The sequence below is a fragment of the Pteropus vampyrus genome, unplaced genomic scaffold (genome assembly GCF_000151845.1).
Source record: "Pteropus vampyrus isolate Shadow unplaced genomic scaffold, Pvam_2.0 Scaffold64, whole genome shotgun sequence".
Taxonomy (NCBI): Eukaryota; Metazoa; Chordata; class Mammalia; order Chiroptera; family Pteropodidae; genus Pteropus; species Pteropus vampyrus.
The window spans coordinates 582,274-599,426 of NW_011888845.1; the positions used below are offsets into that span (position 1 = coordinate 582,274).

General features: G+C 35.9%; 1 protein-coding gene across 6 annotated transcripts in view; it reads right to left on the minus strand.

Moving 5' to 3' along the window:
* FAM135A (family with sequence similarity 135 member A) overlaps positions 1–16,735 on the minus strand; it is a 95,498-nt gene extending 78,763 nt beyond the window's left edge. For 2 of the 6 annotated variants that reach the window (XM_023531212.1, XM_023531210.1), the window contains exons 1-3: positions 16,440–16,735; positions 3,150–3,239; positions 1,578–1,693 (exon numbers count right to left, since the gene is read on the minus strand). In XM_023531212.1, the coding sequence (XP_023386980.1) occupies positions 1,578–1,654 (77 nt within the window). In that variant the 5' untranslated portion in view covers positions 1,655–1,693; positions 3,150–3,239; positions 16,440–16,735. Of the gene's footprint in view, positions 1–1,577; positions 1,694–3,149; positions 3,240–13,892; positions 14,029–16,439 lie in introns of all 6 variants that reach the window. The other 4 variants (XM_023531207.1, XM_023531208.1, XM_023531211.1 and 1 more) reach the window with 4 other exon arrangements.
* Between the last annotated feature and the right edge of the window lie 418 nt (positions 16,736–17,153).

Genomic DNA, 17,153 nt, shown 5'->3' on the forward strand with positions numbered 1-17,153 from the left:
AACTGGTCATTTTACAAGTAGAATCTAGAATGAATAAAGAGCAACTAGGACTTGCTAGGTTAGAAAATAAAACTGTTTTTCATCTCCTCTCCCTAAAGATTTTCAAAATAAAATGCCACTATGAACAAAGATCAACTCATGGGTGTGGTTACAAATCCTTTTCTTATAATCTCTAAAGGAATTAAGGCAATGTCTAAATAGACATTCTGTTTGACAAAGGGGCTTTTACAAAGTTTAAGGGCATGATCCCACATAATTCTGATCCCCAAATAGTAGTGATTACACCCAGAGAGTAGTCATGCCTCAAAAAAAAATAATTGTGGGTATAGGTTTCAAAACATGGAATGGACCATACCAGACATACAGAAACCCCATAAAGTTTTAAGTTTTATTGGTCAAAGTGCCACTAGCCTAGACTCCTGGCCTGGCCTTTTAACTTGCTTAGACAACAGAATGCCATGGAAGTAACAACTGAGCCAATTCAAGGAAACTTGCATCTTCTGCTCTCTTTCTTGGACTCCTGTCATTACTGAGAACAAACCTAGGCTGTCCTACTGAAGAATGAAAGATAATGTGGAGCAGAAAGCACAGCTGTTTCTATATTTTCAACAAGATGGCAAAGCCAAGTCAAAACAAACAAACAAACAAACAAACAAATAAGACAATAGAAAATCTCTCTCATTCTATTCTTGTTTCTCATAAATACAGTACTACCATTCTTAGTACAGACCTTCAGGTATATATCTTGAGTTACTGCAAGCACCTCTAAACTGTTCCCTATGCTTCTGTTTCTTATACACAACCATCAATCTAACATGTCCCAATCTTCATCAAGTTAATAAGTGCTTACTGTAACAGTGATAACTTCATCTTTACTTGGAAATCATCAGTGGCTACCCAAGTCCCTAATGTCAACACTTCCCTAGACATTAAGAGCCCTTCACAAACACAACCGCTCCTTTACTATTTTTTTCTTCTGCAATTCTCCTAGAGAATATCCAATTTAAATATTCTTTAAAATAACGTGTTCATTCCTATTTCCAAGACTTGATTCATGCTGCTCTCTCTTCCTAAAAGAGTCTTTGCTTTATCCTTTGCCTATCCAAGTCTTATCCATACTTTGATCCTATCCTTCCATAATTCCTTTCCTAACATACTAACCCAGAAAGATGTCTTCCTATTATGATTCCTAGAGCACTTCCTATATATACTTATTCAATATTCATTATTTTGTATTTCTTATTAGTGTTTTGTGTAGATATATTATTTTCCCCATACACTATAAGCTTTTAAAAAGGAGAAATGAGATCTTATACATTTTCATTAAAGTCCTCTCAATGACCAGTACAAATTTATAAATACATGTTAAATATATCTGGCATTATCAATATATCCATGTGAAGAATTCTCAAATATATATTTAAAAATAAAATTCCTCTGACAAAATAATTATTTGAATATACCTCATTGTTTTCCTTATATATATCTGCTGGAACAAAAGTATGTAATTAAAGTTAAACGAAAACTGTACATATTATCTTATACAGTCTGTATAGTTTTCACATTAAAATACACACCCTCTCTGAAATAAATCCACATTGTAGAACTTGTTTAGCTCCACGGAGAATTCTACCATTGCTTGAACTTCAGTCATTTTTAATTAATATTCAGAAGACAAATCTGGTAATAGCACCTTGATTAAAAAAGGGGGGAAAAAATCATGAGAAGCACAACAAAAATGTCATCTTATAAAAAAACTAATATTTAAACATATTTGGGTATAACAGAAAAAAAAATATAGGCAGAAAAGAAAAATGAAGCAAATTAGATCAGTGTACCTAACTTAGCCTAACTCAACTAGATAGTACCAGAATCCGTACTTATTAAATATACTTACTAATAATATACTTACTAAGTAGCACCACTCCATAATTTAAGATATGTCCTGTTAGACCGCTTTTCCTAAGATTTGCTTCCCTTCATGACATGTATGTGACAATGAACTGTCAAAGAATGACAAAGATTGACTTTGTCTATCATAAATTAAATAGTAACTTTCTGAGAAAAAAATTAAGCTACCTAATAATTCTCTTCTAGTTCTACATTGTACATAAAGGCAACTCCAGAGTAAAAAGTGAATTAACATTTTTTATATCCTATTTATATTTATGAAGGTTTTTCTCTGTTATAGGTGAAGTTCTTAAATTTCAAAAAAATTTTCCCTCATTAAGCCTAAAGTATTCATTTCCAAAGGGGTTAAAATAATACTGACAAGCAAAAAAAATAAATAAATAAAAAAAAAATAAAAATCACAATTCTACTCATTTAAATATATATTTTGGTATATATTCTTCATATGTGTATGCATTTATATAATTTCTATAAAAGCAAGATCAAACCATATGTACATTTAATAACCCACTTATTTCATTTAATTTTTTGAGTAACATCTATGTCAATATATGTGGTTTTATAACATTTTCAACTGTTAACTATTACACTGTGAATGTTGAAATTTAAACAACCTATTATCGGGTATTTCAGTGGTTTCCATCTTTTCGCTATTTCAAGAAAGCACTATAACAATCATCCTTATCAATAATACATGCTTTAAAAAGCAATTCAGAATAAGAAACTATTGAAAGACAATCCTCCAGAGTCTCATGTTTCTATATGTCTTGCAGTAAAAGAATGACTGCCTTTGTTCCAAACCATTTTTCAAGGATGTGTGTTTAGCAACAGTCTTAGGAAGTCAGAGATAGTATCTCATACTGGAACAAAGGGCAAACATGTTTACTGTCCCAAGTAATACAGATAAAGTCTTCCCCTGAGCCATAAGTGAGGCAGGCGAGTGTCCAACAGAAAAGATTCAGGTTCCTTTAGCTTAGGGTTCCTATCCCATAACACAACCTATATATACGCGGGTGTTGCTTGCTACTGCTGTTGAGTATAAATTTTGCTTTTCCTTGATCCGGGAGCCTCAGGTCTTTTGACCACATCCATGGCACTTGGGACAGGCTAACTTGTTAGCCTGAAAGTGGTATAAAATCTCAAGACTCTTCACAGTTCTTGGAATAGTTCTTCACAGAAATTTGGCAAAGAATCTCACCTATTATGAATTAAATATAAAAGAAATGCCATATTCTTACCTCTGCTGATCAAAATTTCATTTTAACATCAATAAATAACCAATCTTGTACTTCCAATTATTGATTCTTGTTAAAAATATATTGTTCCCCCTGAGAAAGAAAAAAATAACATGTCAAACGAAATAGTAAACATAAAAGAGTCCATTTTAAGGAAACTTATGTTTTGTTAGTTACTTAATATTCTCAATTTATCTAAAAGATCTATATTCTCTATAAGGTTTAGAAATAAGTTTTAGAGATTTGTTTTCATTCGGTTTCACTGATATCAATATTAACTATTATGTCTTTGTTAAAGATTCACTTGTGCATACTTCAAAGTACAATAATAAATGGAACACTACTTTCTTAGTTCAATGGTTCAGAAACAATCTTCGTGAATATCTAAAACTTTATAAATTTATTAATTTTTAAGATGTTGATCTCACCATTTTAAAATAACTCCCTGGGTAGAGTAACTGGGTTCTGAAATTATATATATGAATGAGATAGACACACACACACGTGCGCGCACTATAAGCTACTTAAAATATTTTGACAAAAACGGCGCCTGGATATGCTATGGGTAGTTTTTCTACACTCCAAATATTTATTGCTTAAATTAAAAAAAAAAAAAAATCTTTTGTGCTTGGTGTAACCATTTTAAGCATTAAAAATATTAGACTAAAGACCACAATTCACTTGTCTTCATAGACTTTTTCCTTCTATCTATCATAAAGACATAGACTTTACCACCTTCCGTAACTGTTATTTTAAACCTTAATCATATCAAAAGATGTTACAGTAACTATTTCTGAGATCAAAACAACACTACTTGCATTTATAAGATATTCCCTGTTTCATGGAAATAACCTACTATCTAAGATAGCTTCTCTTGTACATATATTCTTGTGTACAGGGTTTAGATCATGTTCCAGTTCTGATTCTTGGTCAAGTTTGGTTAAATCTCTTTACCTTAACTTACTCAGATATAAAATAATATTTATTCACTTAAACACTTATTGAACATTTAACTATAAGCTAGGAAATGCAACAGGTACACGGTACAGCTCAGTTCCTGACCTCAGAGAGCTCACTATACATCAGGAAGAGAAAAATATATAAGTACAGCACAATGGTTAAAACGCGGGCTTAGGATTTGAGTCCAGATTCAACATTTTGGTAGTTACCCCTTTCTTGTCTTCAATTCCTTTATAGAACATAGCAGTGTTTCCACCTGTATTAGAAGGCCCATTGTATGGAGAAAAAAAACAACTTTTTTTCTCATTTAAGCCATTTTATTTTTGGATTATAGCAGCTTTTTCCTTATTATAGAAATCAATACCAGAATTTGAGTATTGCCATAACAAAATCTTAAAATATGTGGCACTGGCTTATTTAGGTAGCAGGTAACAGGGAAACAGATACTACTAAAATAGTAGTAACCTTTGTTACTACTGTTGGACAATACATTCAGTAAACTGTTGCCTATATAGTTACTTACAGAACTGGGTGCTCATAAAAAGCCCAGAACTCCAGGGAATGTAGATGAAAAGAACCACAACATTCATATGTGTCAGTTGTTCTTTGCTACATTTACTTAGGCATGAACAGGCTAGTCTGCAAGCAAAGATGGAAGAAAACAGAGAATAGAAATGTGGGGTCTTGTGGCCAGCTACTTCAGTACCTCTATTATCAGGACTATTTTTCTCCAAGGACTTCTTTAAAACTTCTTGACAAAACAAAGGGATCCACCTCTATTGCTAAAATTAAATTAAAGGCGCCGCTCTTTAAGATGGCTTAAAGACAGAGGACACTAAATGAGGCAAAGTAGTGGGTGCACAGAGAGCAATAAAGGCGGGCTTAAGAACTACACCAGGAAAGAACTTTGGTATAGTTACTGGTATATAGGACTGAACAAAGACAAACTTGTAAGAATCTTATTATATTTTTGAGAGAATTTTGTCAAAGAAATTATAAGCTAACCTGCAAACACCTGTGACTATGTAACTTGCAGCATGGCAAATATATAGTTGCAGAAAGCGGGCTATCAAAACTATATATCCTCCAATGTAGGCAAATTTTCAATACCAACCTCATACATGGTCATGGAAGTTAATATAAGGAAGGAACATCCTACAGCAAAGATAGGGATCATAGTGCTATGAACAAAGACATTCTTAGCAGAAAGCAAAACTAAGGATATTTAGATACTACTCTATGGCCAAGGCAAGGAATCTTCATCATTCCTGCCCAATATTACCCTCAACCAGAGACTGCTATGTATTTCTCATTGTTTGCTTACCCAGATGAAAGATTTTATTACTCTTTTCCTGTTTCTGATCCACCACTATATGTTGGGTGTGTGTGGGAAGAGTAGGGGAGATGCAAATAACTATCTTTTGTTTACAGGTAACTGGACTTGCAGATCTGATGGAAAGTACTGCAGCTCTTAGAGAGTTTGGAATAATGTAACAAGTGGATGGCCCCTTGGGTTATCTTCTTCAGGGAAGGGAGATAGGATGATGGATACACATGGATATTTAGGTGGCCAAAGAGGAAGACTAAAGTAGACTACATGTTATTTGTTTTCCTCTTCTTCCTTGCCAGTTAGTTACCAAGTCTGAGACTGCATTCCCCAACCACCCTAGAGGCCAAATGTGGCTAAGTGATCCTTCCCATGGAATGTAAACTGAAATGATATATGCAATGTTTGCCTCACTTGTTTAAAAGGAAATTCTTTGCCCTGGACTTTATCTGCTTCCCCCTTTTTTTTTATAGGCTAGAATACCTTCTTGATAGTGACCTAGTTTTGACCACACATATTAGAACAAAACACTGATAAATGGTAAAACAACAAGGTGGAAAGATTATGGATTCCTGAATGGTTTCATGGAGCACAGATGTCCTATCTACCTAGACTGCTCAGACTTTTAAGTCTTATAACTCTGTTACAGCAACTACACCTAACCTATGTACTAACTACTATATCCCCCCTCCAGGCTATTTTCAAGAAAGCAGTCAGATGATTCTTATATTATATATTATATATATATTATAATATATATTACTATATATATATTATATATTATATATTATATATATATATTAAGAAGTACATATAATATGTAATGTGTAGTTAATAATATTTGAATATAATTTGAATTTGAAAATAATTCAAATTGTCTCTCTCCAAAATCTCAATGGCTTCCCACCATATTTGGTAAAAATGCCTTACATAATCTGGATCTTCCAAAGCTTCTCTGACCTCATCTCCTACCAGTCTTCCCACTGTAATCACTGTTTCCTTGCTATACCTCAAAGATACCAAATATATTCCTGCCTCGGGGTCTTTGCATTTGTTCCCTAGAACACTCTTCCCTCCTAACTATCCAAATGACTTATTCTTTCACGTCCTCTAGTCTGAACTCAAAAGTTAACTTCTCAAATAGGCCTTTCCTGGTGACACTATCTAAAATAATAACTCTCCTCTCCTGGCACACCCTATCTCTTTCCTCTGTTATTTTTTTTCTCAGCACTTATCCTCATATAACAAACAAAAGATTTTACTTATTAGTCTTTAGTATTTCTTCCTACTAAAATTTAAGCTTCATGAAGGCAGGAAAGTCTGACTACTTTGTTCATAGCTGTATCCCCATTGCCTGACACATGATAGACACTTACGTTTAATATTTAAGGAATTCCTAATTAACATAAAATATTGCATAAATATTAACTATCATTTTTCTATTTATAGCCAACCAAACTGAAAAATTATTATAATGCTATAGTGAAAACAAAGGCATGTATGAATAAATTTTTATAAAATTCCTTTACCAGTATAAATTCAAGGCCTGCTAGCAATTTCCTTCACTCTTCCTCTCATATCCTGCGGTGCTTTTTGTTCTACTATTGCTGTCTAATTTTCCTCAAACCCATCCCCTTTTATTCATCATTCCCTAAGTAGAAATATACATGTACATATACATACAGAATGATGCTGATAAATCTGTTTTTCATCCCCTTCCCCCCCAGAGAAGCATTATTGGTATCAGAAAAATTAAAAGGAGAAGGTACTAAAGGAAAAGGAGAGAGCAGGCAAAAAGAGAAAAGAAAAGAAAAATTCAGAGAATTCTCAGAGTCAATGAGGACCTGTCTGATCCTCTTCCCACAAGCTGCTCTTTTCTCATCATAGGGCGCAATTGCTACTCAGTTCTAGCCAATCCTTGCAGGCCCAGCTCTATCAGAGACTTCTAAATTTTCAAAAAAAATTATTTTTTCCTAAAGGTGAAATCTCCTAAATTTTAGATGTTGCCAACTAGTTAAAAAACAAAAGCAAAACAAACAAAAACTGTGTAGTTCAAACTGAATTCACCTACAGGGCAAATTCATTCAGAGTTTGCAATCTTGAATTTACACAGGTTCTTATGCCACTCAGTTCATCAAACAAAGAATATTTCATGAGACAAAAAAATTCTGGCCTGTCTTCTCTCAAAAATAAAAGAAGCTGAAGAAAGAAAAGAGCTCCTTTCTTTTTTACCTAGGTGATGCCTTAGAGATCTCCATTGCAAGGAACTCTCTGCACCCACCAGAACCCATGAATTTCATGACTCTTCTGCACAGTCTGCCGGTTGGCTCAGAAGCTGTCACTTTAATCTGAGCCTTTGAGGCTATGGGAATCAGCTGATTTACCTGAGACTGAATAGTTCATTCAGTTCTGGCCCTAGCAAAGTAGCCTAAACAGAATAATTGGAGAGCTCTGTTCAAGTTTGGCTCCTTCCTGAGCCATTCTCAAGTACCTAAGAGAGAATGTAGCTGAGTAAACTACAAATCCCAAAAAAAGCCACAGGGGAACCTCAAACAGGATCTGACCCTGATACTAAAATGAAACAGGCTGAAAGGCTTTTAGTTATGAGAAGGGACTTCTCTGCTATTCAAACCTGACAGGGGAAACGATCTGACAATTGCCTTGTGATACTCCTAAAGAAACAGTTACCTATTAATCCAAAAGAAATTTTTGGCCTTCTAGAGCTGCTCTGTCCATCACAGTGGCCACTAACCGCACATGGCTACTGAACACTGAAATGTGACTAGTGTGACTGTTTTATTTTAAATTAACTTAAATTTAAATCCAAACACTGAAGTAGTATAAAATACTTTTCCACTAAACATAATTTTATTGTTTTCATAGGACTATATTTTACTTTAACTGTTAAAAATGTAATATACTAATTTAGGTACGTCATTAGTATGCACACACTGGATTTCAAAGACAGTACAGAAAAAGAATGCAAATATCTCATTAATGTGCTTTTTATATTGATCATATCTTGAAATAATATTTTGGTATGTTGGGTTAAATTAAAAATATATTTAAATTAATTTTACCAGTTTATTCTTATTTAAAGGTAGCGACTAGAAAAATTTTAAATTATGCAAATCTCACATATTTCTATTGGACATCTTAGTCTAAGAATACCAAGCCATGTCTTTAACTGCTGGAGTGTATAGTAACTGCCCCATAAATAGCACTGAGTGCATTAAAAATGTGTGCAGCATCTAAACTACAGGATGCTCACTCTCATTGGATCAGCTGAGAGACCTCCCATACCCACAAAGGGGAGCCCAGGCATGGATATATGGAAAAAAGTGGGAGAAGCTCCTGCACCATCCACACTAATCCTAAAACAATACCTAATCATTCTCAACTCAATCTGAATTCATGAGTATTTCAGAAATCTAAAAGAGGATGCAGAACATCTAAAACTAAGACACATAGCTCAGAAATTCCTCAAGATGGACTGGAGACCACAGGGGATAATCAATCAGATCCCCTCACAGAAATAAAAAAAATAACAGCCTTGACTCCTGAACTATGAACTCAAATTAGATGCTGTAAGGCTGCTCTTTCTCCTAAGGCAAAGGGTAAAGGAACTGAATCAACTGGAGATTCCAGACACTCCCTCTGGAATCCCTAAGGCATAAAGCGATCATTTCTATCAATTATGGAGCCAAGAGCTTCAGTTTCTGAATTATACTCCCAGGTTAGCAGCTGTGAGACAAATGGGTTCAGAGCCTGTAATACTGACAGTCCAAATAATGATGTCCAATCTTATACTAAAGTTAGTTACTAAAGATACCACATAAGGCAAAAATCACCTATAGAACTAATTTACTCTTAAAAATCCCTTAGAAAGGTTCCATGTTGGCAATCAATATATCATTTCTCAATGAGTAAAACATATTCACTTTTTCTTCCAGCTCTAAGAAAAAATTCACTGTTTCTTCGACTGAACACTAGATAACATAGTAAACTTGCATTTAGGGGCCACATTTTACAAAAAATATATACATCTTTAAGTGTTCACACTCGTAGTGAGAAGCTCACATTATGACAGGTATATAGTAACTGATATCAAATGATGGAACATCAAATTCATGCTCAACTAGATGAGGGGCTCACACTATGACAGATATGTGAGGACTGAGACCGACACTTGGGATCTGAGACCAATGGAGGAAAAAGCATCTAATATGTACAGTTAAATTCAAGTATGTTAAATAGGAATATGATGAGAACAAATAAATCCTCTAGATCTACAAGGAGGTTAACTCATCGATTTAATAGTAGCTAGTCAATTTTGGGTCCATTTTCTTGGGGCTTCTCTCAGTGAATAAGCAGGAAGCCCAAAACAGAGGCATCCACAGAAGCCTTCAGAATGCTGTTCTCATAACCTTGTGAATAATAAAAGGTTCTTGTAACAGCCAAGTTCTGTAGCAAACTGAGAAGAGTAGAAAGTTGGGAGAAGGTATGCTCAGCTGCCATCTTTCCTAACTCTCACTTACCTAAGGCATAGCAGAACTCCAATCCATACAGGCTCAGATCCTCACAGTCCTTAAACTAATTCTGACCAAGTCAGACCATACAGCTATAAACTGAGAACAATCAGCCAGTGATATCTGGATTAGTTTCTGACCCTTCTATCTGGTGTAATTCTGGCCACCTAAAGTTGGTTAAGTTTGCGTTGGTTAGTTCAGTCTAAATATCTGAGCTACGGTCTTATTTCTCAATTTACATTCAGTTTCCTTTATGATTGACTGAGGACCTGACACCCTGCCCAGTTTTGTAAACTCACTCTAGCGGGGGCTAAACATGCTAAGTCATTGGGTTATATCCTGCTCTAAAGCGGCCAAGCCACCTGTCACTTTTCTGACTCTGAAGATCACCATTACTCAGATGGCGTTTAACCTTTTTGCCTTCAATTATTCATATGCACAACGCACTTTCATCAGTGACATATCTCATTTAAAAAAGTGATTCAGTGAAGATGAGTTTATCAGGATCACTACAGTAGAGGAGACATGTAAAGAAAAATCATCGGTATAGATACTTTTGCTCCTACTCCTTAGTCATCAAAATGAACTCCTACAGAAATTATAGAAATAATTTAAGAAGAGAACATAATACTAAATTCTTCTCTTTGGGGAAGTAAAGAAGAGAGAGATCTTCAAAGAAAAGATAATGAGAATAGCTTGTGAGACAAACTTTTAAAAAGCTATGTTTCCCTCTTGATACCAAATATAGATCAAATATCAATATTAAATAGAAAGCAAACATAGATACTCAGAACGTTTTGGAGCACCAACTCTTACACTAGTAACTTTAACTATGTTATTTCACTTAATTCTCATAAAAAACTGAAAGAGCTATCATTACTCCATTTTACAGGTGAGGAAACTAAGGAGAAAAATGTTTAAATATCTAAGGTCACACAGTTAGGAAATAATGGAAAAAGGACAAAAGCCTCAACTGTGTAAAACTGTTGATTTATATTTAAATTTGCACAGTTCTAAAGTCTACACCTGAATTGTTATAGGAAATAGATTCAATGATCATCAAGCCATGAGATAAATATGCCCCTACTAAAAGAAAAACTGAAACAGAATGCAACAATGATGAAAAAAATCACACTTGATAAAATAACTATAGTCAATTTTCCATGTAATTAATATTATTCTCTAATTACGAAATGTTTAAATTTCTGACATCCTATACCCACAAACACAGTATCTAAAGTTTTAAAGGCACTGTTCTCTATTAATTTCTGTGAAATCTGGGTTTAAATAGTTGTTGTCTAATAAAAGAGAAATATATTATTAATAATATTAGAACTAACAGATTAAGAAGCACTTAAAACAGAACACTGTTAATTATGGATAACTGTGTTAATGATAGAAAATCCATAGAAAAAATAATTTTTAAAGATAATGTAGAAAGAATGTTAGGAACTTTTGAGAGCATTTCTATGTCTGACTTAGTACATGAGAATGAAGTACAGAAACAGAACTTTTATTGCTCATTATAGGTACTTAATGAAAGCTATATCTGAAATTATATGGAAAATGATTTAATTTATCAAAAGCAGTTTATATAAACTTTCAGGGACACATTATTACATAAAACAAACCTACCAGTAACATAATACAAAATGCCTTTGAATATATTATGTTATTATATACCTTAAAAAACCCAGGGTACCAAAGACTAGTTACTCCTTTTAACATGAAGAGAAATGCAGAAAAACCACTACTAGCAAAACTAATCATCTATTACCTAGTTCAGAGATCTGCCTAGCATTCCTTAAAATATTTCACCTTATTAGTTATCTCAACAGAGAAAAAAGCTCAGAACAAGAATTAAAATTCTCTCTCTGAATAGTATTCTAAGAAACAGATAATGTTTCCTTAACTGCCTTTGCATTCTTGCTTTATTTGGTCTATAATATTGTAAACTTTGGTATCAGACAGGCCTGGATTCTATTTCAGACTTTCTAAGTCTCAGTTTTCTCAAACAAAAATAATATTTATAATTGCTAAGTCAAAAGGCAAGGCTTAAAAAGATTATATATAATTTTATACAAAGCACTTAGCACGGCACTTGGTGTTCAATAAATTGTTGACATTATGTTTTCTTTTATCTTAATTTTTAATCATTATTTCATTCAAGAAAATGTCTATTCGAAACAATGCAACTCAACTAAATAGGTTATTATTATAAGTTTCGATTGCACGGTTTGAAAACATTTTCATTCATAGGCCATAGGTTCTTAAAGAGAAAAGAGGTGGCTTCCAATTAAGTTCTTAAGGTGCTGGGAAAACCAGAAGGAAAAAAAAAGACGATGGTAAATATTTCAACTCTATATTCAAAGAATTTTTCTACTCATTTCATTCCTTATTGACATTTCTCTGGCTACCCCTACCTAGAGGACAATTTCAGAATTCTTCTACCAAAATGGGGCCTTTGGCAAACATTATATTATATAATCATTATACTTCAACATAAAATAAGTTATTAATTTTACATAACAAGGCTGGTGACAGCCTAAATTCTAATCTTATCTGCCAGAGGAAAGTAACTAATTTTCAGTCTTTAGACCTGAGTAAGAATGAGGGTGGTTTTAAAATCTGGGTTTCTCAATTCTGAAAGACAAAATAATGGCAAAGGGAATATAGGCTTCCAAGGTCTTAAACTGTGATAATAAACCCTGATCTTGCTGCTTAGACATTTACAGTTAGCATTATGTATTTCCAGTTGAAGCCCATAACTTATTGGCAACCTGCAGACATCAACAAGCAAGTATCAGAGATACCAGTACTCTAAAAACAATCATAAATAAAGCAGCTGCATCCTAAAAGGCAATTTCGAGGAGATTTCAATAAAAGAATACTTCTAGTTCAGAACTGTATTATATTGAGAACTGCAGCAAAAATACATTTCATAAAACTTAAAAGAACATAATACCATCAATAAAAGACATCTATGTTAACAACATAATTTAGACATACTTTCTGTATTACAGATGGTTGGTGAGACCTAATTCCATAAAAGGAAATATGCTATAATTTTCTCAGAATGCTTTCTTGGTTGAAAGATAGTTCATAAAAATTGTTTCATCAGAATAAGAACCACCTAAGGGGTTATTCAAGTAGGAGACATCTCTTAATAGTATATGTCTAACACCTTTATATTCCTGTTAAGAAAAAAGAGGCTAATTTTTATTAAATTTAACACATCACTGGTAACCACGCATGTACCTGTTAAAATGGTGAAACCCACTGTGAAGTTGTTTCACACTTTTCCTTCTGAAAAATCTAAACCTAACAACTTGTGCTTCATAATTTTTCTGACAAACCACTGGGTCCATTAAGAGTACTTTCTTCTTTATCACCTCTGCTTCTTATTCTTATTCATTTCTAAACCTTCTTCCTGACAAACAACTCAAGAAAAACAAAACACGACTCACTTCAGATCTATATGGTTCCATCTCCATCCATTTATTTAAAAATATATGTACGTATCGCAAAATTCACTTTTAAGCAGTTTTCCCTCAATATCTAGACTCGAAGTAAAGGAAATTCTCGCCTTTTCTATCCCCTAAACCAGTGGTTTTTGGTACCAGAGACAGGTGCTTCAATGAAAACCTAATGCCTGATGATCTGAGGCGGAGTTGAGGTGGTGATGCTAGCGCTGGGGAGCAGATGCAAATACAAATGAAGCTTTGCTGGTTTGCCTGCCACTCACCTCCTGCTGTTCTGCCTGGCTCTTAACAGGCCATGGACCAGTACTGGTCTGTGCTGCCCGAGGGTTGGGGGACCCCTGTCCTAAACCACCCCCATTCTCAAGGGTTTGTATCTACAGTAAACAAAGCTAAAATATGAGACAACAGAAGTTTTGGAGGAAACTAAAGATATATGTATAACTCTTACATTTTCAGTGTCAAATCCTAGCAAAGGGCACATCCATCCTACATACTGAATGCTGCAGTATCTCTTTCACTGTATCCAAACATTAATCTAAGCGAGTCCACAGTTCACAGCATTTTACTTGACTTTTCACAGAAATCTGAAATTTAAAAAAAAAAAATCTAAATTCCAGTGATTTGGGACTTAAGCTTTCAATTATACTCTTACTATATAGTCTAAAAGAGATACAAATTAAGTATTTATATAGCAATTTTTGTCCGTGGTGGCCTTAAGCATGTTTAAATGATTATGGCTTACATTGCTACTGAAAGATTGATTACTGGGTGGCCACCTTTTTTACCCATGTATTACAGGTAAAGATAATGAACCACAGAGGTTAAATGGCTTCTACAAACTCATGTCATGAGTCATCATAAGAGTTTGGATCCTCTGACTTCTAGTCCTATAGCTGCTATCAACCATGAATCCTTATTTTAATTCCTAAGAGCACAGAATCAATCCACTAAAAAATATCAACAAGAATTTGTAAGCATTTACTTTTTAAACGAAGAGCTACCTAAAAATAAAAAGTCTTACCTTTGAAAGGAGGAAAAGCTACCTTCAGAAGCAGTAGTTATTTCTATTTGTACTAGAAAAATAACTTTTAAAAATCTTAAAAGCTGAGGAGCTCATCACCTAGAACCATACACAATAACTGCTGGTTCTTCCAAAAGAGGTGTGGCTTAATGACATCAGATCTTAAACTGTATCTCCTTCTACTTTTATCTCTACTATCATTTTGAATAAGGAACTATACTTTTTTGCCTTGGTGTTTCCCTTTGAACAACAGAAACAAAGAAGTTTAATTCCTATCTGACATAGACAACATAACAAAGAATTTACTCTATGCTATGAAATGCCAGAAAGAAATACATAATCCAGCTGATCTTCAACCCTAGAATAACTGAAAGCAATTTAACTGAAGACTTCAGCAGATGACTTCAAAATAAGATACTATATCATTGTTTATGCAGAGACAAGTTTCATGTAAGCCAAATTTTGATCATGATGAGATGGGGAGAAAAAAAATCTCCAAAACTGTTTAGAAAGTTCTTCTGCCTAATTAAAAATTCATACTTTTGTTCTCACATATTTCTCTGTCAATAAACACACATTCTATTCTTAAGTTAGTAGAAATTGTACACATTTATTAAAGAGAACAGAGACCATAAGGAAAATGACACAAACAACTGAAATAGCAAATGCGTAAAAATTAATATATAATTTTATAAAATAAACGATTAAATTTCATTTAAGATTAATTCTTGGACAACCGTATTTCCTGGAGGACAATAAAATTTCCAAATTTTAATCTTATGCTTGTAGCTCAGTCTTTAACAAACCTTAATTCTTCATGCTTTAAAGTCTGTACTCAAGCTGTTTCTCCTGGCATGTCAGGTAAACATAATTCTTAAAAATTAAAGCTTCAATCAGTAAGTGTAACAAGTTATTGCTACTGTCACTCTTTTGATACTTCCAGCCAGTGAAGAAAGATGAAGAGATTTTATTAAATTGGAAGCTGAACTAAGAATCTTCAGTGGATATCTATCTTAGGTAGAAAGCAGAAGAGACTAGAACTCTTCAGAGTTTTAACAAAAAGTAAAACAAATCGATTGAAGTTAAAAGACTCGACCTAAGCAAACAAAAAAAAACAAAAATAGATTTTTAAAAGAAAAAAATCAAGACTAGAGATTAGAAATGGGATTAGGATGGAAAAAGATGTAAGGACGGGGGTGGGGGGTGGAAGGAGCATTAGACGCAAAGCGATGAAATTGGGTACCAAAAGAGAGGTAAGAATTAAGGAAGTGAGGGCCTCCGAAGGTATGGTGGGGCACAGAATAAACTCTAGCGCAAAGCGATGCTAAAGCAAAACGCACAATCAGAAACTAACAAAAGACAACGAAGATGAAGTATCTGAAGGAAGAATATGAGAATAAAAGACAGCCAAGGAAGAAATTATAGAGGCAACAGAGTGAGAAACCTGGTCGGTGAAGGTAATGAGCATTGGGTAAGAAGAGCCAGACTAGAGATGCACAGTGAGGGGAGAAGAAATCGAGGAGAGCAAAAGGATACACTACCCTAAACCGAGGGACCGCCGGGACGAAAAGGCACGTGGAAGGCGGAGATGAAAGAGCAGAACCAAGAAAAGAGGGTAGCGATCCGACAGAGAAGCGAGGATGGAGCAGCGGGCGAAAGGCAAGGAAGTCTGAGAAATAAGAGAAGTGAGGTTCTGGAAGAGCCGGCCAAGGGACGCGCCTCTGGGGCAGGGGCGGCAGGGAGAACCGGGCAAGAGGCGGCTGCGGCCCCTCGCACTCTGCACCGCCGTCCCCACCGACCTTCAGCGGGCCCAGGCCCGGGCTCTGACCGGGAGCAGCGGGTGAGAGGCTGGAGCGGACGAGAGGGAGACGAGAAGGAGGCCGCTTCCTGCCGGGCCCGTGGGAAACAGGGACGGAGGGAGGGGTCGTGGGTGTCGGGAGCCAGGGGAGACGAAGAAAACAGTCAGGGGCTTACCTCTCGCCGGGTTCGGCCTCCTCCACCGCCTGTCGGACGGAGGAGCTCGTTCTCCCACTGGAAGAAGACAGCCCTACCCAGGTCAGCACCATCCCGCCTCGGGCCCCTCACATCGCCATCACAGCAACCGCCACCACCGCAGCAACCGCCACCACCGCAGCGGAGGAGACGGTTCGTCACAGCCGCTCCGCGACTGGCCCAGCGCGGCCCGCGAGCATGCGCACTCGCCCCAGTCCCGCGGTAGTCCGAGCCAGCCGGCGATACCTGCGATCAACAGGTCCCGGAGCGCGTGGCCCCGCCCCCAGCCTCTTCTCACCTCCCCCTCCTGCCTGTTCCCGCCCCTCTCTAGGGCTAGGCCCCGCCCTTTCCAAGCCGTGCGCCACGCCCCTCCTCCTCCCTCCAAGCCCTTCAACCGGGGCTCCAGCACGAGCTCCAACCAAGATTTCGAGAGATGTGTCCGACCTTTGCGGCTCCCGCTCGCAAGTTCCCGCGAGAATGGGAGGTTTGCGTCAATAAAAAGCGCGAGTGCTAACAGTTGGGCCAGGCTGCGTGCGGATTTAAGGGAAGGAGACTGGAGGCCAAGTGGTTTACGCCGAAGAGTAGGGAGCCAGTGGCAGGCAAAAAGAGGGAGTACTATGACTTTAGTTATGTTTTTCACATTATTCTTAATTCTTGACTCTTATTCATCTCTTGCCTGCACTCCTAGATGAAGAA